The sequence below is a fragment of the Haliotis asinina genome, chromosome 5 (assembly GCF_037392515.1).
Source record: "Haliotis asinina isolate JCU_RB_2024 chromosome 5, JCU_Hal_asi_v2, whole genome shotgun sequence".
NCBI lineage: Eukaryota > Metazoa > Mollusca > Gastropoda > Lepetellida > Haliotidae > Haliotis > Haliotis asinina.
Genome location: NC_090284.1, coordinates 77,418,201 through 77,444,128, shown reverse-complemented (window position 1 = coordinate 77,444,128; position 25,928 = coordinate 77,418,201). Strand labels below are relative to the sequence as shown.

The following is a 25,928-nucleotide window of genomic DNA, read 5'->3' as shown; positions in this document are numbered from 1 at the left end:
TACATTTGGAATCCATATCATGAATGGTTGACTATATGAGGATAAACAAGGACAGTTTACTTGTGTTACACATAATGGTTCTAGTCTAGTAGACTACATGATTGCATCAACATCTGTGTTTCCTAGAGTTGCTAATTTTGGTGTTGGTACATGTGATGTGTCTGATCATTTTCCCATTTACTGTTCTCTGAATATCCAGCCACCCAACATTACTGGTGTGCTCGAGTCACCTGTAGCAACAGATCCTCCAACTAGCAATTGCATAGAGAGTAATTCAACAACAGTATGGACCAAATACGTGTGGAATGAAGAGCTCTGTGATATGTTTATCTCTAAGTTCCAAAGCCTGTATGGAAAACTACGTAGAGAATTATATCACTATAGACATTAATATTGAAGATTCATTAAATGTTTTTACTGAGCTGCAGAACACAATAGGAAGGTATTTCCAGGTTTCCATGACATTAATTCCAAACCTCAGCCCCCATGGTGGGACGAAGAACTTGAACAATTAAAACATTTGAAATATAAAGCACTGAGAGACCATAGAGATAATAACCTAGATATATTGATTTATAAAACCCTACGTAAATCATTCAAGAAAATCGAAGCCTTTCAACTACAAACGAACAGCTTACTTTAAGATTCAAAACGAAAACCTTATGGCAGCAAGAAACAACCCAAGAGAATTCTGGAGAACACTAAAGCAATCAGGTTCAATATCAACATCTGACAAAACATACGATATAAGTTGTGAAAACTGGTACAATCACTTTTCAAGGCTTCTTACTGAGTGTTCTGGTAATGTGCATGACAGAGATATCAATTCAGAGGTCTACAAGGATGAAGAGCTTGTAACATTAAACTGTGACATTACCGAAAATGAAGTCCTATTTCACATTGATAAACTGGCAAAAAACAAGTCCCCTGGACCAGATGGTATTGCAGTTGACTTCATTAAAGCTTCTAAGACATTTATCAGTAATTACTTAACAGTGCTGTTTAATAAGATTTTCCAGGAAAGTATTTTTCCTGTGCACTGGGGCAGAAGCATTATTTGTCCTTTTTATAAATCTGGTGGCAAAAGTAACCCTAACAATTACAGAGGTATTTCTCTTATTGATTCAGTGTGTAAAATATTCACTTCCATTCTTAACAGTAGATTACAGGTTTGGTGTGAGGAGAAGAATATTATTCATGAAGCACAGGCAGGATTTAGGAGCAATTATTCTACCACTGACCACATTTTCTCACTTCAAGCTATGGTTCAGAAATACTCAGTTAAGAAAAAAGGAAGGTTCTACTGTCTGTTTATTGATTTCTCTAAGGCGTTTGATACAGTTAATCACAAAATTCTGCTGTCAAGTCTGAAAAGAGTTGGTGTGGGTGGTAAATTCTATAATATCTTGGTATCAATGTATGATAGGTTGTCAGCCTGTGTTAGAACATCTAAAGGTCTGTCAAGCTATTTTGATTGTAGTATAGGTACTAGGCAGGGCTGCATCCTCAGTCCCCAACTGTTTATTATCTTCATTAACCAGCTCATGCAAAGTATGGAGCAATTCGGCGGCCGTGGTGTATTTATTTCGCCTAACGTTAATAACCTATATGCTCTAATGTTTGCGGACGATGTTTCCTCAGTCTCAGATACAGCATTCCAGCTACAGAAGAAGATTCATGGCCTTGAGAATTTTTGTCGAGTCACTGGTATGAAGGTCAATATTGATAAGACTAAGGTTATTGTGTTCAGAAATAGTGGGCCCCTTAGACAGTATGAAAAGTGGTTTCTTTTTGGGCAAAAGCTGGAAGTTGTTTCATACTACAGGTATTTGGGTATCGTGTTTACTCCTAGGTTAGTGTGGGCTAAAGCTCAGACTACTCTTGCGTCACAAGCCAATAAAGCCGTTATGGCTATCCTTATGTTCCAAAAACGTGTAGGTTTTCTGTCATGTGCAGATCTTTTTAGAATATTTGATGCTATGGTAAAACCGATTCTCTGCTACGGTTCAGAAATTTGGGGTGTTACCCACTGTAAAATCATCGAACAAATACAGATAAAAACATGTAAATATTTCTTAAAAGTTGGTAAAAATACTTGCAACAACATGGCACTAGGTGAATGTGGCAGATTCCCTCTTCAGCTTACTTATATGTCAAGGGCAGTTAAATATTGGTGTAGACTTTTAACTCTCCCAAGTTGTAGGTTGCCCCACCAGTGTTATTTAATGCTAAAGTCACTAGATGAATCTGGACGAACGACTTGGGCATCTCATATCAAGAATATGTTATATAGACTTGGGTTTGGCTTTGTCTGGATTGCACAGGATATTGGTAATATTGATGTCTTCATGTCTGTTTTTAAACAAAGACTATCTGATAATCTTTCACAAGACTGGTTCTCATCACTACATAATACAACCAAGTGTTCTAATTATATACTCTTTAAGTCCACCTTGAATGTCGAATCCTATCTCTCTATAGATATTGCCCCATATTTGAGAAATTCTTTAACAAAATTTAGATGCGGCAAATATAAACTTTGTTCTGAGACTGGCAGATACAACAATATCCCTTATGATTCAAGATTCTGTCACTTTTGCTATCAAATGAATTTGTATGTAATTGAAGATGAAATACATGTTTTACTTTATTGTAAAGCCTACCTAGACATAAGAAAAAGGTTTCTGGATAAATACTTGAAACACCCTATATCACAACACAGATTTATAAACATTATGACTTCAAAAAATATAGATGTTATAAAAAACTTATGCCTATTTTTGTATAATGTTGGGAAAATAAGAGATTCTGATGTATTTAGATAAACGCATGTAAATTCTAATTATACCTATGTTTGTATTTTGGGCCACTGGCCTATTACTGAATAAAATGTCTGTCTGTCTGTCTGTGTGTCTGTCATACGTTTTCCACGACAAGAAGTATTAAAATCATCCACGGAAAGAGATCCGTCAATTGAATCGTTTAAAACCTTTCACAAATTGTTGATCTTAAAACTAAAGAATGTGACAGACACACCACTGCCTTGTAAAACACCCTGATCCTGACTGTAATGATCAGACAGGGTATACCCTTCTCGGACTTGAAATTGTCTGTCTTCTAAAAATTGTGATATAAAAAGGGGTAAACCCCTTAAACCAAAATCATGGTGATCTTTCAAAATGCCATACTTCCATGTCGTATCATATGCCTTTTCAAGATCGATGAACATTTATACAGTATGTTGTATATTTAGCATAGAATGTTTGATAAAAGACTCTAAGCGTACCAAATGATCGATGGTACTATGATTTTTCCGGAAATCACATTGAATGTCAGTGATGAATTTGTTGATTTCCAGGTACCAGACTAGACGATTATTAACCATACGTTCCATTGTCTTGCAAACACAGCTAGTTAAAGAAATTGGTCTGTAATTAGATGGATCCCTGCCAGGTTTAGGAATAGGACTGATTATGTCATTGCGCCATGACGGTGGGAAATTACCAGAAGTCCAGATACTGTCAAAGATATTCAATATTGTTTCTAAACACGATTCAGGGAGATGTTTTAGGAGCTGATAATGAATATTATTGGGTCCTGACCTTTTATCTTGTTCACCATATTCCATACCTTAGAAATAGGTGTTCGCGAGTTCATTGGAGACACATAATTTCGCCATGACAGACTATACTACTCAGTTCTTGTGGCCATCAAATCAATTTCTACATTTGTGATTCCAAACAACATCAAGGTTTCACACTTGAGTTCCCAGTAAGGTTTGTGAGTTGAAGTATGAATCTTATATTTTGTCCTAAGTAATAAGTAACACTGTCACTATTCCGTTTCATTATTTACTGCGTAACAGTACAAGAGATGTGGATGACTTACAGGTTGGATATGACGACTGATCTGCCGGAGTTGAGGTAGCCGATCCAGAACATGATGGACACGTCGCCTGTAAGCTGGAACGGGCTGTGCGACTGGACAAACTGAGATTCGAATCGATTGTCCAAGTACAGGTCAAAGCCTGGAGACGTATCTGACATGGAAACGTATCATAATGAAAACGTAAACAGTTTACTGCAAACAGTGTCCTGGTAGTAGAGCATGAGGCGAAGCTGTTGCCGGGAGGCCGGGTGAGACACACACAACATGACGCACGATCACCCAGTGAAAATATGACAAACATTATTAAGGTTTTCATAAAAAATAACATTGCTATTATACATCTTTACATTATACTTGTTTCATATTTTTACAGTGATATTGCTAGCACATTATACGCGTCTATGTTCGCTAATCAGTTTCCTGCACACCAGTAGTTACTGATCTATCCTAAAAGGTATCACTTAGTTAAAGAGTGCTGTCATCTTTAGCCATTGGCCAAGATACCTCCTCAGTATTAGTACAATGATATGGAAATATGTTATAAATAATCATGATAGTATCATACAAAGTTGGTAACAAAAATGAAACAAATAATGAAAATAATTCAAGCAATTTTGTCAAGAGTAAAAGTATCAATTTAGAGTTTTGTCATTCGTGACCGTACAGATAAGTATCTGGAATTTCGGCGATATCCTCTGTTAAGACACATAGCTGTAAATTTAGATAAACCTGTTGATGAATAACACGTAACCCTCCAAACTCACATTTCTTAATAGCTACAGAGGCGGATCCAGGAATTGATCCGCTAATGAGTGAAACATGCCAGGTCTTTGACATCCTGGTCTTTCTATGTGCAAAGATTCGGCATGATGAAAGGATACTCAAACGGACAGGCAAGCTTATTACTGTGTTCTACGTACAACGTATCGGGATGGCGAGGGGGTTGGTGGTATCGAGTCTTTACAATCATCAGTGCAACGTTAAGCCAATTCTAGCGTCACTTGTACTTTCCCACCTTTACATGTCCTCCCCGAGAGAATGTTTGGAGGTTTACACAGGCAGAAGGTCTCGCGTCCCTCGCTTAGACAGGTTGTGCCAGATGGACACTTGTTGCGGCAAACATCGTCCTTCGTCTGGCAAGTATCACCGCTGAATCCTAAATAGAGAGATATGATCCCCACATGTATATCAGGTGGGATATATTCCTGAAGGAGGGGAACAAGTGCAGTTTGACGATACAACATATGCGTGGACGGATACAGTGTAGGTTTAACAGAAGGTGTCAAAGAAGATGCCAAATGTGGAGTCGCAGAAAGATCGGTAGGAAGAGGCGTAAGGGAAAATCTCATTTCAAGGACTACTTACATATTCTAACCGTAGTGACAAAGGACAAGTTTAAGTTTAGATCTGTGTGTTTTCATAGGACATAGATGTAGAGGTGCACAGGATGCGTCCGGTGTTAAAGTCATTTAATCCCATCTTGGGTGATTCTGACACAGATCAGAGAGTCACATGTTCAGAAACCTACCTCGTGGGCAGTCACAAGAGTGGCCCATTGGCTGGACGAGAGAACAGTTGCCACCATTCCTACACACGTTGGCAGAACATGTATCCGTGATCAGCTCACAGGATACCCCGCTGTATACTAGGGAAGAGAAACATAAAGTTTAGAAATACATCGTAGAAGAAACACAACTGAAGTTAAGTTAGCATTATCAACGCGTTCATGTTGATGATGGGGGTCAGCTCATGTTTCAGATGAACATCACGGTGACAAAGACGAATGAATAAGTTTACTTCAAACCTCGTCAGTTTCAGATTTCCAGTTCAACACCAGGGCGTGCCCCACGAGCGGCATAGTCCTGCTCGCGGTCGTCCCTACACAGGCAATCGGAATACCGGACCTCCACAACACAGAGGTGAACATAAAATAGTTTCCGAAATGATAACACAACACGGATCTTCTCCTACATTGTATCTTCAGGGAGAAGTGATTTCAGTTAAACAAATTGTTATGACGTCACCTTTGTCTTGCTACAAGACAACTGTATACAAATGTTGACGCAGCGTTGCCATGGCATCACATTGGCGGCTTTAAACATTGGCAGTAATACTCGTACAGTAGAAGCATAAGACAAACTAGTATACGTCCAACACATTGCGTTACTGATTTAACGCCAATCAAATGACCAAACAATAATACCGGAAAAATTCAAGATCCCGTTACAAGGTATTGGCATTGAAATTGAACTTTTGAAAATGCGTGCTCAGTCTCAAGAGGATAAATACTTGAGTAGTGATGCATCAATGAAAGATGAAATAGAAAGAATATCGCGGGGGAAAGCCCGAGAGGTATCGCTGAACTGATGGGCAATAAAATGTTGCAACGAAGAGGAAAAGCCATATAAAAGGTGCGCAAAATGTTTAGCTTTGCTAAACAAATATGCCGAGAACTTCCGTCATAACATGGTCGAAGGAAGGCCATGGTTTAAAAACAGAGGAGATGCGGGAAAGAAACAAACACCTAACAAACACCTCAGAAACAGGAAGGCCATAGCGCCTCTGAATACAAATATTACATTCATTGGGAGCAGGACGGCTAGTGGCAGGTTAACTGCCCACAAAGGTGTAACAAGTGAAAGAAAAGAAAACATGAGACAATAACAAACCAAAACAGTTAGAAGAAACAACAAACATATCGGACTACAATCAAGATCAAAGGCAAATTCAAGACAAAATAGTGCATCACCTGAATTCATGTTAAATTCTGGAAACGGACATAGACAGGGATAACAACAACACGACCCAACCGAAAGTAGATGTTGAAAATAATCAACTTGTCATCACGGAAACTGAAAAGAGACGGATTTTGAACAATGGACTTGAAACAGTAATAATGCGAATGAACTCCAAAATGATATCAATGAGTTTTGTCAGAAACTAAGGAATATTGAGTATTTTGATGATTCTAATACAGGAGAGGATATATCACTTGTTAAGAACAAAAGCTACTGGATTCCAAAGAAATGTAGGAATTCACATCTACATAAATTCATTGACTTTATATCTATGGTCCCTTTATTACCACAAACATGTCCAAAGTCCAACATTTTCAATTCAGAACGGATTGCACTTAAAGATATTCTTAATGATAAAAACATCATAATCAAAGAGGCCGACAAAGGTGGGGCTGTTGTCATTATGGACGTTCAACATTGCACGGAAATGTCCATGGAAATAATTAGTGATCAGGAAAACCATGACGTTATAAACGATGCCAGTGTTCATAAAAACTTAAAGATATTCTTAATGATAAAAACATCATCATCAAAGAGGCCGACAAAGGTGGGGCTGTTGTCATTATGGACGTTCAACATTGCACGGAAATGTCCATGGAAATAATTAGTGATCAGGAAAACCATGACGTTATAAACGATGCCAGTGTTCATAAAAACTTAAAGGTTTTCATGCTATATTTTCAAACGAAACAACTGAAAAAGGGTTAGATTACCTAACAAACTTCATTTGCAAAGAAAGCAACTTTTATGGATTACCCAAAGTACACAAATGTCAGGATATTAAAGATAAATGTGAAAATGCTACTGATAACGACATTGAATCAGAACATCCTAATGATCTGACACTTAAGCCTATAATTGCAGGACCTAGTTGTGCTACACATCGGTTGAGAAATTTCATTGTTATGCTGCTTATACGTTTTATTACAAAAGTTCACAGTTCTACAGTTCTACTAGAGATACAATGGATTTCCTACACTATTTACCTCAACAAACGCAAGAAAAAAACTCGTAAACTGAAAAAAAGCGTGAAATATTTATATTCTAATATCCCAAACAATTTAGGAATTGAAGCTATATCATTCTGGTTACACGAATATCCAGGATTACTCCCAACACGATTTTCGAGGGAATTCGTCATAGAAAGTGTTAAATTTATATTGAATAATAATACATTTAATTTTGATGGAGAACAGTATAGACAAATAAAGGGTACAGCAAAGGGTACAGCAAAGGAAACTGAAATTGCACCCACGTATGCTACGCTAGTTATAGGATATTTGAAAAGAACTCTGGAAACCAAAGTGAAAGAACAGTTAGGATCTGAAGTCGCTGAATACTTCAGAACAAAATGGCGGCGTTTCCTTGACGATTGCTTCACGTTAATTATCATATAATTTAGCAAGATGCAACCTGCTGGCGACTGTATGCAAGATTAGCCACAATTCAAAATGAGACATATTCTACGACTAAAAATCTGGAAGATTAAATCTGACTTCAACTGTTTTGTTTTACGGTACTTCAACCCCCTTCGAGGATACAGCCACTAACAATCTTAGTTCCTAATTCAACTTCCAATCATAAAATTTGTATCTGTTTACAGGTTATGTAACAGGTCTAATTCTTTTAAAAACACAATGATTAAATAAGCACTAACATTACTAAAAAGATCCTTCATAGTTCTTGATTTAAAAAAGTTATCCCTTGTGATGGAATATTCAACACAGTCATGTTATGGGTGTCATGAAGAATACACTGGACAAACGCTTGAGGGACAGAATGCGCGTCCATACACAGCAAATTAAGGACCCCAAAACCAGGTGCATCCCTTTAATGCAGCAGGAAAGGAAATAAAGTTTGAAATATTCCCTTTTTACAAGATGAATACTGCTGATGCCATGCTGCGTTAAGCTAAAGAAAACTTTTTCATTAAAGAATTGTGTCCATCGTTAAATTAGTAACGACTACTGAAGCCATCCAGTACTTACATGAAGTACAGTTACACGTTGCAGACCCGCCTGACTGCTGGCATGTACCCTGTGTAGTACACGGTTTGACAAGATCACACACGTTGGGTGCGTTTTCACACAACCGTCCTTGGGTCCCCTTCTTACAGCTGAAGTCGAAGATTTACAGTTAGTACCCTGGGACCTTACTGTTTCCATATCTATGTGTAGAATTATCTGGACATAACACGGAACGATATTCGCCAAATTGGGCTAGTCTTCATATGGTCATTGAGACAAGGTGAGTGAGGCAAGTGGTTCTAGCATTATTCCTAACACCTCGCTTCCATTCCCCACACAGGTACAAAGAGTGCCTGCTGTGATCCTCTGTGATACTTCTTGCATGGTTCCATATTTGGTCAGATGACGTATAAGACTACTGACCTGTCCAAGTATGTTAATTAATCTAGTAGCCCCCTGGCCATTTGCAAGATAATTCACAGGGCCCTTACATCATCATTGCTAAAGATATGATTTCACTGCTTTTAAAGCAAAATAACTACTCCTATTCTGCTTATACAACACAAGGTTTCACTTGTGATAAGTGAGAATCATTTGCCCCGATTACAGTCACTTATGATGTTCATTTTAAAAGATTTCATATGAGACCCAAGCTATATTGGCGCTTAACTTTTCCTTCACAGTATATATCAGTTGTTTACATTTGGAGGGATTCCCAGGTGATTATCACAATCAAAACTGATACATCATTAATGGTCTTTTTCTGGAGACATCATCTGATGGTTCCTTCTTCAATCTCCATCTTTATTTTTGTTTGTTCCGTGTATAAACTGCGTGTATTGCCTTGTTTAACTGGTATATAGTAACCTGAATTGGCTTAATTAAGTAACTCTTTCCCTCTGTCAGTTTGGTCCAGTGCATGTGTTCTTTGGGTTGCAATAACGAATCAGCCGACGTACGGATTAGTATTTCGACGGTACAATACATTTCTGACATATCGAGCGTGAATCTGATCCACACAAAGACATATTTGTGCTACCCCGATGACCATTGGTCTGTCATTACCGCACCAGTACGCACCTGCAGAAGTAGTCTTCAAACACAGAGTAGCACGTGGCGTCATTCTGACACGTGATGCCGGAGCACGTGTTGGCTATATTCTGGCAGTTCTTGCCCTCCCAGCCAGGTGTACAGTTGCAGGAATAGTCGGCCAGCAGGTCCACACAGGTGCCACCATGCATACACGGCAAGGAGTCGCACTCGTTGATCAGCTCCTGGGCAACAAAACTCGGCGCTTTATAAAATATTTTTTTAGCCCCAAAGAAGTATAAAAGGATTTACAAATTTAAACATTTTAAGATTGTAAGAAGCTGTAAGGGATTATTATTCATAAAGCAGAAAAGTGAGTGTAAAACATGCATTTGCTAACATACATGCAATCTAAAGATACGATCGCGACTTCTTTTACAAACTCTATTTACAAACATCCATAAAAGCAGTTACTGTACAGGAACTGGAAGGTTGTTTTTCTTATCTGATTTTTAACTCCACACCAAGGCAATCAAAATTGCTGCTATATGGTGGCGTTCTGTAAATGATCCAGACTGGATCAGACAATGTAGTGATCATCAGCATAGGAATCGGTCTATGTGATATGATGACATGTGTTAACCAAGTCAGTGAGTCTGTCTACCTGACCCTGTAAGTCAGCTGAAAAAACTTCGGCCGTTCACAGTGAACATGACCCGTACTTACAGTGCAGTTTCTTCCTGTGTAACCCGGCTTACACTCACATCTGTAGTCCTGGTTCAGATCCACACAGCGCTCCGTTTGTTCTTGATGACATTGATCTGTGCAATCCACCATGTCAGATTCACATAGAGTACCTGACAAACGAGGAATGTGTATTATTACACAAAACGGTTTTTCCGAAAGTTTTAATTCTTATCATAGCATAAGGTCCACTCTCTCACACTCTAATGCCTTCACACAGTTCCCCTGAAGCCGATAGTTCATATGTCAAATCCCATCTGTGTAAGCAAGAACCTTTCTGTTCTGTCTGAAATACATTCACCCAATGCTAACTGACATGACGACACACACACAGCGATATATCCCTTGTGCATTGCTGGTTTCAACAAATCTGATTTTAGTCATGTTGTGTCCCGGTTTACCTGTCCATCCATCGTCACACTGGCAGGAGAACGTCGTCACTCTGTCTACACAGGTCCCATGCACGCACGGTTTGCTGACACAGTCGTCGATGTTGTGTTGACACAGAAATCCTTCATAGCCGGACTTGCACACACAACGGTAGTCGCCCGTCAGTTTGTCACATCGTTCAGTGTTGTTGGTGTTGCATGGGGAAGGGGAACAGAAGTCCTTCTCGGTACACTCGCCATTGGGAGCTGGGGAAATAACAATCAGATATGACACATCCTTCAACAATCAGAATCAGATGGGGCGTATGTTAAAAGAAGTGACTCATACCACAGATTGAGAGGAGCTGAGACATCCTCACCCTTTTACCGTAAACCTATAGCCTATGTGTTTCCAAGACAATTCCTGTCCGAGCTTACCTTTCTCAAAGGGATCCTCGCAGATGCAGTCGGCAGTGATGTTGTCGTAGTTGCTGATACAGAGTCCATTATTGCAGCGCCCAGATGTACACAGGACTGCCTCATTCTGACAGTGGTCGCCTCCGAAGCCGGGTTTGCACGTGCAGGAGTATGAGTTGTCGCCATTGACGCATGTCCCGCCGTACAGACAGCCACTCGGGTTCTCCTTACATTCGTCTGTTGGGAGACAGGGCGAACTATACATATGCGATCTCCTATCAGCTTTCTTATAGCAGTATATGTGTAAAGCGTAATTGAGTTGTTGTTGTGTTGTTGTTTTTAAGATCCATGAAACGGCACAATGTCTACGCACGACTCACCTATGTCAGCCTCACAGGTAACATATATATTCTGTAACGGCATTGTCTACACAAGACTCACCTATGTCAGCCTCACGTTAACCGTTAACATCAAAATTAGTGTAACGGCATTGCCTATTAACATCAGTACACATGTTCCACAACAGTTACCTATGATAACATCACTGATAACGTTTATTTTCATGTAACGACACTGTCTAGACACAACGTACCCACTTCCGTCTCACAGTTAACCCCCGTGAAGCCAGGGTGACAGGTGCACTGATAGCGAACTTCTCCCCATGAGTTGCAGGTGCCGCCGTTCTTGCAAGGGTCATCACTGCAGGGGTTGTTGTTACTGTCACAACTAGAAGAAGAATGGTAACCTGTTTGACCTCATCCGTCAATAATCGGTTAGAGGGTCATATTAATCAAAATGTTGTTTTTTTTGATGCTGCACTAAACGTTAATATTATTTTTTAATATCATGAAAGACTGTAACAATAAGTTCAGAAAACTGATAATTCTAACACACATACAGAAATTGTGATATGTTTTCTGCAGTGACAGTAAGGCTTTCTCGAAACTATTTTCACTTTTTATCGTGCCTAATTTCATCATCTGCACTTCGTCAAGCGCATTCCCGATTCCACAAGTGTATGTAACGAAGATACCCGACCATGCGCCTGTTGGAAACTGAAATATTTCCGTGCCGAGAGGCACATTGTTTTACAGTAAATTACATATCTACTTGCTAACACGGTTTATAAGGTTTCTGTTTGAATCTCCTCCTGTATTATTAGGCCCTTGTAGACCGCCACCATATAGCTGGAATATTGCTGAGTGCGGCGTTAAACTAAACTCACTCCTCCTGTATTCAGTGGCATGCTGCCACTGCAAATGCATCTTCAGGTTTGTGTTGGCGCCGTGTTTGTTGTTGAAAAGTGAAAATTATAATTTTGACTAGGAATTAATTCAACATGTCCAAAAAATGGGTAATAAGCAATGGTTATGGTTTTGAAACATTTGGATATCAGCAAATGCGGGTGACAGATAAGGTCAAACATGGTCTCTCCTTTAAACACTGTCAGTATCATGTGTGTCCTCCATTCGCCTTGACGCAGGGATTGAGACGATGGGGCAATGGGTAAGAGGCGAGCAAGTGAAGGCCATAAGAATGTCCGTCCCTACTGCAATGCCAGTGTGAGATCTGCGACGTTGGCTGACGTCGATAAACACGTCTCCCCTGATAGATGTTTTAAGGTTTAGGTGTTCTTGCAACTAGGTCCATCACAAAAATTGTCACAAGCTTTAGAATAAGCAAGAAGGACATTCTAAACACCAGTGCGAGCGATATTCCGTGAACACAGTCCAGTCAAGGAGAAATCAATACTGAGTGATGTAAGTGATTCCATCATCGCCTTACGTTGAGTGACGTACTTCAGGCAATGCAGTAAATAATGAGCCACATTTTCTAGCTGATGACACACAGAGCAGTTTGGAGAAATGTCTTTATAAGACGAAGACGAAGTCTGGTTAATATCACCTCTTCTCTACACTTGCCTCGGGATAATTTTGACTTCGTTATAAAAAGGATCTATGCCACGGAATTGGCGTCCTTTTAAGGATGAGGACCGTCTCTGTTGCCATTTCATCTGAGCACAGAACTTACTGATGGTCCATATGCAGCAGGAGATGGCAATATGGACTCATCCTGTTCCTATCCATCAACGTCTAATTGAGCTTTTGCCAATCTGTCAGCTTTTTCATTTCCAAATATCCCAACATGAGCAGGTATCCGTGAAAATTCAACGTCTACAAAATCTTTACTTTTTTTAATGATATTTTTATTGTTCCCAAGGGTACAGATCATTACTTAAGTCATTACAGAGATCAAGTATAATTATGATCAAATCTTGGCTTGCTTCTTGTAAATGACCCATAGAATCGCTGAAAATGACCGCTGATACAGGTCTCAGAAAATGAATCCAACGCAAAACTTCAGTGATAGCAGCAAGTCAAGCAGAAAATGCTGATAAGTGATCAGTTAATCAGAGAAAAATCTCTCTTTGATCAGTAGCTATGAAGGTACCTGCACGAACATGACCAGACACTGGGCAGTTAGATCCATCAGTGTAAATCTGAATAGCATTTGTCCACTGTAGATTTCGGATATGTTCCTCAGCAAGAGCGTTCATACGAGGTGCTGGCTCAGATTTAGATGCTTGTTAATGGACATCAAGGTAAACGGATGGAATTTCAAGCAAACATGGTGACCTCTTAGCCGGAACACTGACATGACCTATGGCAACATCACGTACTTGATGATGAAAAGCAGTTCTCTGAGATCGCATCTCATAAGGCCCCTTACCCCCTTTCCCAAGATCGAGAAAATACTAAACACAATCTCCCAATACGGCTGACGTTGGGTGTTTCAGCCCCAAAAGATTCCAACTTTAGCATGTATCTAACTTCTAAGAGTTTACATCTAAGAGGTATTTCACCTTATTCAACACGTAGAGCCTCAACAGAGGTAGTTCTAATTGCTCCAAGACAGATTCGGAGGGCTTTAGACTGAACATCTAGTCTTGACCTTTATGTAACACATGCAGATCTGTAAGCTTGACAGCCGAAATCAGGTCGTGATCTAATGAGGGCATGATATAACAGCAATAAACACTTCCTGTATGCACCCCATTTGGTACTGGAAATACGTCTCATAAGGTTCAAGACTTTAGTGCATTTTTACTGAATCAAATATGAGGTTTCTACATAAGGTTCCAGGTAAGCCTCATATCACACCAGATTCCCCAAAACTTCACCTTATCCACAAACTCCAAAGGAGAACCGCACAAAACAAATTTTGAATTTTGAGGAATCTTCTTCCTAGTAAAAATGATTGCAGACGATTTTGAAGCAGAAACCTTAAAATCCCACTGTATGCACTAAGCTTGTACAACATCAATAGATTGTTGAAGGCCATTGAAGACAACGTCAAAATTACTGGACCGTTTCTACAACGCTCCATCATCTGCAAACTGTGCTGTTTCGACAAGGACATTGATATTCTCAAACAGGACATTAATCATTACATTAAATAATGTTGGACTGATTACACAACCTTGGGGAGTTCCATTCTTTAACATGTATGTTTATAAAAGTTCCACTGCGAACTTTTATACTTCTACCCCACAAGAAATCCTTTATCCAATCAAGCATGCGTCCACAAATTCCAAACTTATACAGTTTTATTGCAAAACCGTCCCTCCATAACATGTCATAGACCTTTTCAGAAAACAGCCATCAGATATTCAGTGCTTCCTAGTGCCTTCTAAATTTCGGTTTCAAGTCGCACTAAATGATCAGTACAACATCTGTTTTTACAAAAGCCCGACTGAACACATGAAAAGAGATTGTTCTTTTCCATAAAGTAAACCAGCCGTTTATTTACCATTCTCTCCATTATGTTACACATGTTGGAGTGAGTGAGTTAATATTTAACGTCACATCGGCAATATTGCAGCCATATCGTGACGAGAGCATTTAACGAGTAATTGTGATAATACAAATGAATTAATAGCACATACATTGTAAAACCCTGTCGACGAAGGACAGTAAAAATAACTAGAATATCACAGAGTAGAATGTAAAACTAGTGAATAGACCTAAAACAATGCATCTATAGAGGACAGTACAATATAAAAATGAGCTATAGGTTGCCAACAACTGAAGGTAGATCACCATACTAAGGACCATGGGGTTTTACAGTACATTTGCTTCCTGCATGGACCCTAGTTGGATTTACATCATCCCCTCAGCTGTTAGCAATTTAGACAAATCTAGCCATAAACTAAAAACGCACTTATTCTACGATTAAAAAGATGGAAAACTAAAATTTACTTCAAATGTTTTTGTACTTATGTACCCTCTCAGGAGGACAATTGTTTTACGGTACTTCAACCCCCTTTGAGGGTACAGCCACTAACGATTTGAGTTACTAATTTAATCTTCCAATTTTAAAATATTTATCTATTTACAGTTCAATTAACAAGTCTAATTCCTTTAAAAATGCAATAATTAAATGAGGGCTAATATTGCTAAAAAGATCCTTCATAGTTTGTGAATTAAAATACTGATCCCTTGTGATGGAATACTCAACACAGTCAAGCAAGATATGCTTGACTGTGATTCTTTCATCACAAGGGATACAGAATGGAGGATCCTCACCTTTCAAAATGTATTCATGAGTATATCTCGTATGGCCAATACGACATCGCCTCATAATGACCTCCTCAAATCTTGAATGACAACCCAAGTGGGTATAACCAATATAAGGTTTTATTTCCTGTAATTTATTTACACCCATTTGGGTGTCCCACCTCTTTTGCATCAGATCTCGGATATACGATCTAACTGTAGCTTTATAATCAGAGTATGGGATAAGAAAAGGAGTCACGGATTTGTTGAGTGCTGCCTTGGCAGCAAGATCGGCCATTGTATTGCGAGAAATGCCCACATGGCTGGGTAACCAACAAAAGACGATGTCGTATTGGCCAGTTGCAAGATTATTAAATAATTCAATTATTTCTATTAAAAGTGGATGTTTACATGACAGGTTTTTAATTGCCTGGAGGCAAGAAAGAGAATCGGAATAGATAATATACTGTTTATGTCTAGGATGTCTTTCAATATATTTAAGAGCCGTTAATATGGCGTTTGCTTCTGCTGTGAAAATTGAACTATTATCTGGTAATCTGAAAGATATTGTTCTGGATCCAATGACAGTGGCACAAGCAACTGCGCCACCATCCTTGGACCCATCTGTAAATAAAGATTTGTATGTATTATAGTTACTTTGTAATTGATTATATTCTTGTTTATATTGTAATTCATTTGTTTCTGATTTTTTAAACCTCGTCAGTGTTAGGTCAACTTCGGGTCTAACTAACTGCCAAGGTGGAGACGAAAGTAGACGGGAAGGAGATATATTGGCTAGCTCAATGCCGCAAGCAGACAAGAAAGGTTTCACTCTAAGTCCAAGAGGCGGAACAAGAGAAGACTTTTTATTGTATAAATCCTCATAAAGAGGATTAAAAACACAGTTAAATGCAGGGTTGGCCTCATTAGAATACAGTTTTGTTATATACATAACTGTAAGGAGAGTTTTACACGTCGTTGAGTAAGAGATGGCTCATCGGCCTCGACGTAAAGACTGTCAATAGGAGAAGTTCTAAATGACCCAAGACCTTGATAGTGGATAGAATCAAGTATTTTGAGGTTGCTTTTACAGGCTCCACCATACATGATGGAGCCGTAATCAAGTTTCGAACGGATGAGAGATCTGTATAAATGGAGTAGGGTAGTTTGGTCTCCTCCCCACTTTGAACTGGAAACAACTTTTAACAGATCAAGTGCCTTCAGGCATTTAGTTTTAAGGGATTTAATGTGGGGTAGAAAAGTTAGATGTGAGTCGAAAATAAGACCCAAGAACCTGGCCTTCTTTACTACTTTGATGGGGGTGCCATTTAAAAATAGTTCTGGATCTTTATGCGGTTTATACTTTCTGCAGAAATGCAAGCAATTTGTTTTTGTTATCGAAAATTTAAACCCGTTTTCAAGTGACCATTTTTCAATTTTATTAAGACAAATTTGTAATTGCCTCTCTATTGTTTGCATATTTCTACCTCTACAAGAAACATTAAAATCATCCACAAATAGTGATCCATCTACTGAATCACTTAAAACCTTAGAAAGACTATTGATTTTAATACTAAATAAAGTCACAGACAAAATACTGCCTTGTGGAACACCCTGATCTTGACGAAAGTAGTCTGAGAGGGTTGTTCCCACACGTACTTGAAACTGTCTGTCATTTAAAAAATTAGATATAAACTGAGGCAAGCGACCTCTCAACCCAAAAGAATATAAATCTTTCAAAATACCATGCTTCCAAGAAGTATCATATGCTTTTTCAAGATAAAAAAAGATTGATACTGCATGTTGTTTTTTAATGAAAGAATTTTTAACAAATGATTGCAAACGAACCAAGTGGTCAATTATGCTTCGGTTTTTACGAAAACCACATTGTATATCAGTAATCAGATTGTTGGTTTCCAAAAAACAGACTAAGCGATTATTTACCATTCGCTCCATGGTTTTGCAAACGCAGCTAATCAAGGAAATAGGTCGGTAATTTGATGGATCTGTATGATCCCTCCCAGGCTTTGGAATAGGAACAACTGTGGCTTTTCGCCATGAAGAGGGAAAATGTTGTGTTGTCCAAATATGGCCAAAAATGCCAAGTAAGGTTTCGAGACATGATTCAGGCAAGTGTTTTAAGAGTTGGTAATGGATATCATCGGGTCCTGTTGCAGTGTCGTGAGCCTGTGATAGCGCAGTATGAAGTTCATGTAATGAAAATACCTCATTATAATCTTCACCATTATCAGATTTAAAATTCACTGGTTTCTTCTCTTGGTGTGTTTGATAAGTCTGGAATTTTGGATGATAATTTGAGGAGTTAGCCAAAGTTTCACCCAACTTGTTTGCAATATCAGATTTTTCAGTTAGTATGTTATTATCATTTTTGAGATGCTGAATACTACTTGATTTGGAACCCTTGCCTTTAATTTTTTGGATCATATTCCATACCCTTGACATAGGAGTACGGGAATTTATTTTGGAAACGTAAATTTTCCAAGTATGACGTTTAATGTGTTTAAACGTTCGTCGAGCTTTAGCGTAACTGATTTTTGCATTATTTAAGTTATGAACAGTGGGATGAAGGCGAAAATATTTCTCTGCTCTCTTCCTCTTTTTCCTAGCCTGTTTGCATTCATCATTAAACCATGGTTTACGGATGTGCAGATTTACAGAGGACTTAGGAATAGTTTCATCAGCTATATGTTTCAGTTTGTCAGAGAACATTTTAATTGGATCAGGTACATCCATGAAAAGGTCTGGTTTAAGTTCCTTAAGGCAGGTGGCCTGAAATAATGGCCAATTGGCCTTTGAAAAATTCCATCTTGTTACAGGCGGATCATCGGAAGGGTTAATTGCTGTAAGTACTGTTGGGAAATGGTCACTACCACAAAGATCAGTATGGACTGACCATTCAAACTCATTATAAACGTTTGAATCAGTGAGTGACAGGTCTAAGGAAGAATATGTTCCCGTTCCAGGATGTAAATATGTGTCAGAGCCATCATTGAGTATACATAAATTATTATCAGATATAAACTCTTCAAGAACTTTCCCTTTACTGTTGGTATCAGGACTTCCCCATAATGGGTTATGCCCATTGAGATCACCCATTATGATACAGGGTTTTGGTAATTGGCCATACAAATCTTGAAGATCATTCTGATGGAGAATGGAAGAAGGGGAGATATACAAGGAACAAAGAGTAAGGGTTATATGTAAAGTAAGACGAACAGCAACAGCCTGAAGATTGGTTTTGAGAGGAACAGGGCTATGAATTATACCATGTCTCACCAATATGGAAGATCCACCAGTGGCTTTGTCACCAGGGGGTGAAAAAGAAAGATAGGAATGGTATTTACGCAATTCGAACTTATCATTTTGTTTCAAGTACGTTTCTTGAAAACTAAATGCTGATGGTTTAAAATCCTGTGCTAATAACTGTACTTCATTAAAATTGGTCCTAAGTCCTCTGCAATTCCATTGGATTAAGGAGTTATTGTTCATTTTATAGCAGGTGGTAGTACTGGGGACCGACTTTTCCCCTTCCGAGGCGAACTACTTCTATTTCGCGCACGGGTATGAGGAGAGACATCCATGTCTTCTAAAAGTTGAAACTTGTTATAGATTTGTACAGGATCACGTGATCCCTTTTGTACTCGATCAGTTTTTTGTCTGTAATCCACTTTTTGATAAGGATTTTTCACAACAGGAGATATTGTTTGTGATTCAGTCTGGCAAGCTGATGTTGCATGGTGTTTATCACCAGTAGAATCTGATGCAATTAAAGTGTATTTGTCAGCTTCAACCCAGGTGAGATCTGTCTGACATGCAACTGACAGACCAGACTTAGTATTGGGGCGAGCAACAACTGTAGAATATGGTACACCTGATGACTGAGGGGAGGCTATATTAACTAAACGTTTTGCCTCATGATATGTGACATTCTTTTGGATTTGGATTTTGACAATTTCATATTCACAGACAGACATGGCATGACTTTGACGAAGACATATGATCTCCAAGACAACTGACACATTTTGGAGAAGACAAACAGTCAGAACCTTCATGATCATCTTTACCACATCTATAGCATGTTGCACGATTTCTGCAGGATTGGACACCGTGACCAAACTTTTGACACTTGTAACAACGAAGTGGGTTTGGAATATACTGTTCCACTTCGATGTTACAATATCCAGCTTTTATGTACTTTGGGTGTTGGGGTTGAGAAAAAGAAATTAAGTATGTGTTGGTATTCAAAGTTTCTCCATTTTTCTTAAACGTGAATCTTTTAACATGAGTGACTCTTTGGTGTTGCAGTTCAGTAACTATTTCCTTTTCACTCATGTGGGCAAGCCAGCGGTCTCTGTCCCTCAAGATGCCTTTGCTACTATTCAAACTACTTGTGAGGAGAAACTGAAACTTCAGTATTTGCAAGCTGTTTTGTGGCTATGAGGGTAGCTGATTGTTTTGCTGTTTTACACTCTATGAGGAGAAACCCTGGTCTAATTTTTCTGACAGCTTGGACATCACCAACAAGTCCATAAATTGCTTTTGATGTGGCAAACGGATTTAGCTTGAGTGGTTCACCATCAGTCGAAGATACAACCAAGAATCTACTCCATGTATCTGGATATCTGTTTGTGATATTTTCCTCATCAGAGGACAAACACTCATCTAGTGCTCGTTTATGTTTTTTGGTTGAGCCATGGTTAATAATAGAAAGTTCACCATCCCAGCTCCCCACCCTCCACCGAGTATCACATGGACAATGCTATACACCAGTTGGTCTCCGACTGGTAGCACCAAGGATACTGAAATGTTATACTCCAGAAGAAGATTAATAGAAAATTAATCGATCCACCAGATTGGCCCATGAGCCACCGCCTTCTGGGCATAAGACTCTAGGCAAAGTCAATAACATCACTTGTCAAATTTACAAGTGTTATATGAGTGAAAAGCCAAGACCAAAATTGAAACAATATAAAATCAAATTTGTGCAATTACATAATCCACGCACAGGGCTTGGCATGGCCAGCCGATTGGTCGAACCGGGCCCATTCGATCATCCGTCTAGGCGAAGTCAGGGCCAAAGTTGTGTATTGAGCAACAGGAACACGATTGCAGGCCTATATCAGGGAGCAAGAGACGTAGGGTGCCGTCACTTAACGGCCGCCTGGGCGCTGACCATGCACGGCCCATTCCTATGTTGCACATCGACGTAAAGCTGGTTTCCAGGGCTATCTGGCGGTGTCATCAGAAATGACCTGCCGTCGACAGGTTCGACGTCGGGACGCTTTAAAGTCCGATGTAACTCGATTTTTGGCAGCTTTTCACGCTGCGGGTACTTGTCATGTTTCGTACATCGACCCCAGGGTTTTGATTTGACTCTGGATCGGAAGCCCTGTGTCTTGGCTTTCACGTCATGTGCGACACATGCGGGTGCAGTCATGTTTTCCCACCCTTAAAGCCACCCAAAGCTAAGCCCCGTGCGCGTAACGGAGGCCAAAACAGCTCAGATTTGATATCACCAGGGTTTGATCTATGCATCCTGCGTTCACTAATTGTCCCATCCCGGGAGAAAGAGACATACTGCACACATATCATACATGAAAATTCGGCAACGTGCATGAAGCACCTGGGGTTATCACGGGGTCGACATGGGGTGCCTGGTTGGGCGTCCACGCCCATTTTCCCATCTGTTATAGACCTGTAATTTTACCAAGACAAAAGCCTTACTCGGAGAGCATCTTTTAAACGTCACTCGAACGTTGAATATTCACATCCTATTGACAGGTTTCACATCGACGTGAAGCTGGTCCCCAGGGCTATCTGGTGGTAACATCAGAAGTGACAAATCTTTACCGGGTTCGACGCCGGGGCGCTTTTAAGCCCGATTTATGGCAATTTTTTCACGCTGTAGGTACTTGTCATGTTTCGTACATCGACCCCAGGGTTTTGTCTTCGACATGGGTCGGAAGCCCTGTGTCTTGACTTTCGCGTCATGTGCGACACGTGTGGCTGCCGTTATGTTTTCCCACCCTTAAAGCCACCCAAAGCCAAAGCCTGTGCGTGCGGCGGGATGCAAAACAGCTTATTTGATATCACGCGAGTGAGTGAGTGAGTGAGTGAGTGAGTGAGTGAGTGAGTGAGTGAGTGAGTGAGTGAGTGAGTGAGTGAGTGAGTGAGTGAGTGAGTGAGTGAGTGAGTGAGTGAGTGAGTGAGTGAGTGAGTGAGAGTGATTAAACATACCTACACATACACTTACGAATTGAAAGCCAGAACTGCCCATTAGCTTTTGGTGTCAGGTGTACGCCGTCCTTGGCTAGCAGCGCAGGTCCCATCCTCATGTGCTGGCTGTGTTCCCAAAGGGTGGCATCCAGACGGCGTCGCAACATCTTCTTCAAGCGCCGGTTCGCCTCCTCCACCTTCCGCTTGTAGGCAGAGACCGTCATGTTCCTTGGTTTTACCCTCGGAAACAGACTCCCTATCACCGCCCTGGAGCCTGGCCGTTTCCACCGAAGGTAGTCCAGAAGATCCAGCAGGTCTTCGACCAGGTCCCGAGGATCAGTAGAGGCCGACACGTCGTTCTCTCCCACTTGAAAGAACACAATGCCCTGAAAAGCTGCATCAAGGGCATCCACCTCAGCTTTCATCCGAGCGACGGTCGCCCCTCCGATCCCACGCACGGTAGTGAGGATGCCATGTGGAGGGGGACAGACTTGAACAAGTCGCCGCACGAAACTATGCCCCAGGATGGCAAAGTGCAGTGGCTTTGAAACAGGAGCTTCAAAAAGTGCGCAGGCCATGACTTGAATGAAGTTAGTCTTCAAAAACGATTTCTGACAATGAGTTGTGTCAAATAATATCAGCACAAGTGCCGTGATGCTCGTATCTGACTGCTAAGTATATATAGCCTGGGTCATTGATACGTGTTTGTACTGAGCTCTGCATTGAACTCACGGGATCAATCGTTCATGGATTAAGACCTGTTGTTAGCTTAAGCCTGACACGACTCACTCATCTCGTTCAGTTATGGGATAAAACAACGAGTCAATGATTGGTGTTTTCAGTCGTAATTGCCGCCACTTTGATTGGCTTCTCACTCAGAAACTCACGGATTAGGCATTACCATCAAAGCATCAGAGCCAAGCTTGTGTGTCCCACCCCGACAAGTGCTTCTGCAAACATGACACCAGTCACGGCACAATTCCAGACAATGTAGTGATGTGATGTGATTGTGTTTGTCTTGTGTGAGGGTGACCTGTAGTAACGCTAAGAATCACAAAGGCAGTGTCTTCGCTTTCTCTCCAGCTGGAATTAAAGACAATACCAAGGCTACATTTCCATACAGCATCAAACAACTTCCATACAACATCAAACTATCGGGAGTACGGATCACACCAGCTGGAACTAAAGACAATACCAAGGCTACATTTCCATGCAACATCAAACTATCGGCAAACATGGAAACCCGGTACTAAGCATCACACCAGCTGGAATTAAAGACAATGCCAAGGCTACATTTCCATACAACATCAAACAACTTCCATGCAACATCAAACTATCGGGAGTACGGATCACACCAGCTGGAACTAAAGACAATACCAAGGCTACATTTCCATGCAACATCAAACAACTTCCATGCAACATCAAACTATCGGGAGTACGGATCACACCAGCTGGAACTAAAGACAATACCAAGGCTACATTTCCATGCAACATCAAACTATCGGCAAACATGGAAACCCGGCATTAAGCATCACACCAGCTGGAATTAAAGACAATTTTTCCGGGCCAGTTTGTAGGCATTGAAAATATGGCACCTTCACCCGGTAACATATTATCAATGCCTCGGCCGAACGACTGACTTTGTAGACCTTGATGCAAGTATACCATTTCACTTGGGTCAAGGGTTACATCATCTACCCTTTTCCACCTACTTTGTTTATTTCGCGCTTTTAGTTTGTTATTAGTGGTGTTAGGTGTTTTTGTTTTGAGTTGGTAATGTTTGAGTTTCGTAGTCACCTTCTCTCTCTCTTGGTAATTTTTTCACGTTAATTTAATGTTTTTGGTTTGGGGTTAAGTGGTTTAGGCGGTGTTACTTTTGTCCTTTTAGTTTGGCGTTTATCTCCAGTTTTACGTTCTGTCATTGTCAGTGTTTATTATTCAGTTATACGCACCGCGGTATTCATGGTTTTATCTTTAAATTTATGTCATTTAGGTTTGGGTTAGCGGATTAGTTTTAACATTGTCGGTATTGATGATTTTAGCTTTAAGGTTATGTCATTTAGGTTAATTCGGAATGGGTTAGTGATTTGGTGTAGAGAGAAGGACGTGGACTTTCCGTTTTAATTTTATGTTACTTTGATTGGAGGTTAATGGTTTGGATTAGAAGGGAACAGCGTTAGGTTGTTCTTTTAATTTAGCATGCACCATGATAACCATAGCTCACGAATACCCCTCAACCTCTGTGCAACACCAGTGTTTTGCCTGCTTCGTGGCTGAGACATCGCCTGCTTCTAGGTAAAATCACCGGCGTATGCACTTGCTCACGGGCGAATCAAGACTCGAACTGGTTCGCTGCGCCAGCTACCCTGTCACCATCATCGCCTATCCTCTCGGGGTCGTCCCCTCGCCTGCTATGCAACACCAACCTGTCGCTCTGCTTCCGACACTATCACCCATCTCTAGGCAAAAGTCAGCAGAGTCTACACTTGCTCACGGGCAAATCAAGACTCGAACGGGTTTGCCTGCGCCAGCTACCGTTTCACCATCATCGACTCTCCTCTCGGGATCGTCCCCTCGCCTGCTATGCAACACCAGCATGTCGATCTGCTTCCGACACTATCACCCATCTCTAGGCAAAAGTCAGCAGAGTCTACACTTGCTCACGGGCAAATCAAGACTCGAACGGGTTTGCCTGCGCCAGCTACCGTTTTACCATCATCGCCTCTCGTCTCGAGGTCGCCCCCTCAACCTCTGTGCAACACCAGTGTTTTGCCTGCTTCGTGGCTGAGACATCGCCTGCTTCTAGGTAAAATCACCGGCGTATGCACTTGTTTGCGGGCGAATCAAGACTCGAACCGGTTCGCTGCGCCAGCTACCCTGTCACCATCATCGCCTATCCTCTCGGGATCATTCCCTCGCCTCCTATGCAACACCAGTATGTCGCTCTGCTTCCGACACTATCACCCATCTCTAGGCAAAAGTCAGCAGAGTCTACACTTGCTCACGGGCAAATCAAGACTCGAACGGGTTTGCCTGCGCCAGCTACCGTTTCACCATCATCGACTCTCCTCTCGGGATCGTCCCCTCGCCTGCTATGCAACACCAGCATGTCGATCTGCTTCCGACACTATCACCCATCTCTAGGCAAAAGTCAGCAGAGTCTACACTTGCTCACGGGCAAATCAAGACTCGAACGGGTTTGCCTGCGCCAGCTACCGTTTCACCATCATCGACTCTCCTCTCGGGATCGTCCCCTCGCCTGCTATGCAACACCAGCATATCGATCTGCTTCCGACACTATCACCCATCTCTAGGCAGAAGTCAGCAGAGTCTACACTTGCTCACGGGCAAATCAAGACTCGAACGGGTTTGCCTGCGCCAGCTACCGTTTCACCATCATCGACTCTCCTCTCGGGATCGTCCCCTCGCCTGCTATGCAACACCAGCATATCGTTCTGCTTCTCGCAAACTCGCCATTGAGCCCCCTGTCAAGACTCGATAGTTTTCCGTTTTGCTACACCATGGCCGCTTATGGATCGAGCGTCTTCGGCAGAACGAATGATGAATAGTATGAACAACGTCGCGCGCCGTTGCTCACGCTAACCACCACGTCAACCAAGTGCTTGATCATGGTGGAGGTCGGAATTATCCCCCTATGCACAACCTTGATACTTTCCAACCTCCGTGGGCAGACGTAGAGGGCAGCGTCGCAATTTCCGCATCGCCGTTCCGTTCCCGTCCCGTCTACGTTCGTGCCCGGGGAACGTAGGCATTTTCCGAGCAGTGGCCAAGCTGGCTCGGGTTCCCCTTGTGTAGAAAAGTACGTAAATACGTTGGATAGTTAAACTTTCACCTGACGATAGTACACATTTTAAAAAGTTTAGATTTACTTTATTTGAAAAGATAGAGCAACGAAATTTTGCA

General features: G+C 40.9%; 1 protein-coding gene across 1 annotated transcript in view; it reads right to left on the bottom strand.

Moving 5' to 3' along the window:
• LOC137285337 (uncharacterized) overlaps positions 1–25,928 on the bottom strand; it is a 231,844-nt gene that overhangs the window by 51,665 nt on the left and 154,251 nt on the right. The window contains exons 35-43 of the mRNA XM_067817702.1: positions 11,804–11,937; positions 11,233–11,448; positions 10,828–11,061; positions 10,409–10,539; positions 9,734–9,927; positions 8,675–8,802; positions 5,417–5,533; positions 4,904–5,044; positions 3,889–4,039 (exon numbers count right to left, since the gene is read on the bottom strand). Coding sequence (XP_067673803.1) covers positions 3,889–4,039; positions 4,904–5,044; positions 5,417–5,533; positions 8,675–8,802; positions 9,734–9,927; positions 10,409–10,539; positions 10,828–11,061; positions 11,233–11,448; positions 11,804–11,937 — 1,446 coding nt within the window. The remainder of the gene's footprint in view (positions 1–3,888; positions 4,040–4,903; positions 5,045–5,416; positions 5,534–8,674; positions 8,803–9,733; positions 9,928–10,408; positions 10,540–10,827; positions 11,062–11,232; positions 11,449–11,803; positions 11,938–25,928) is intronic.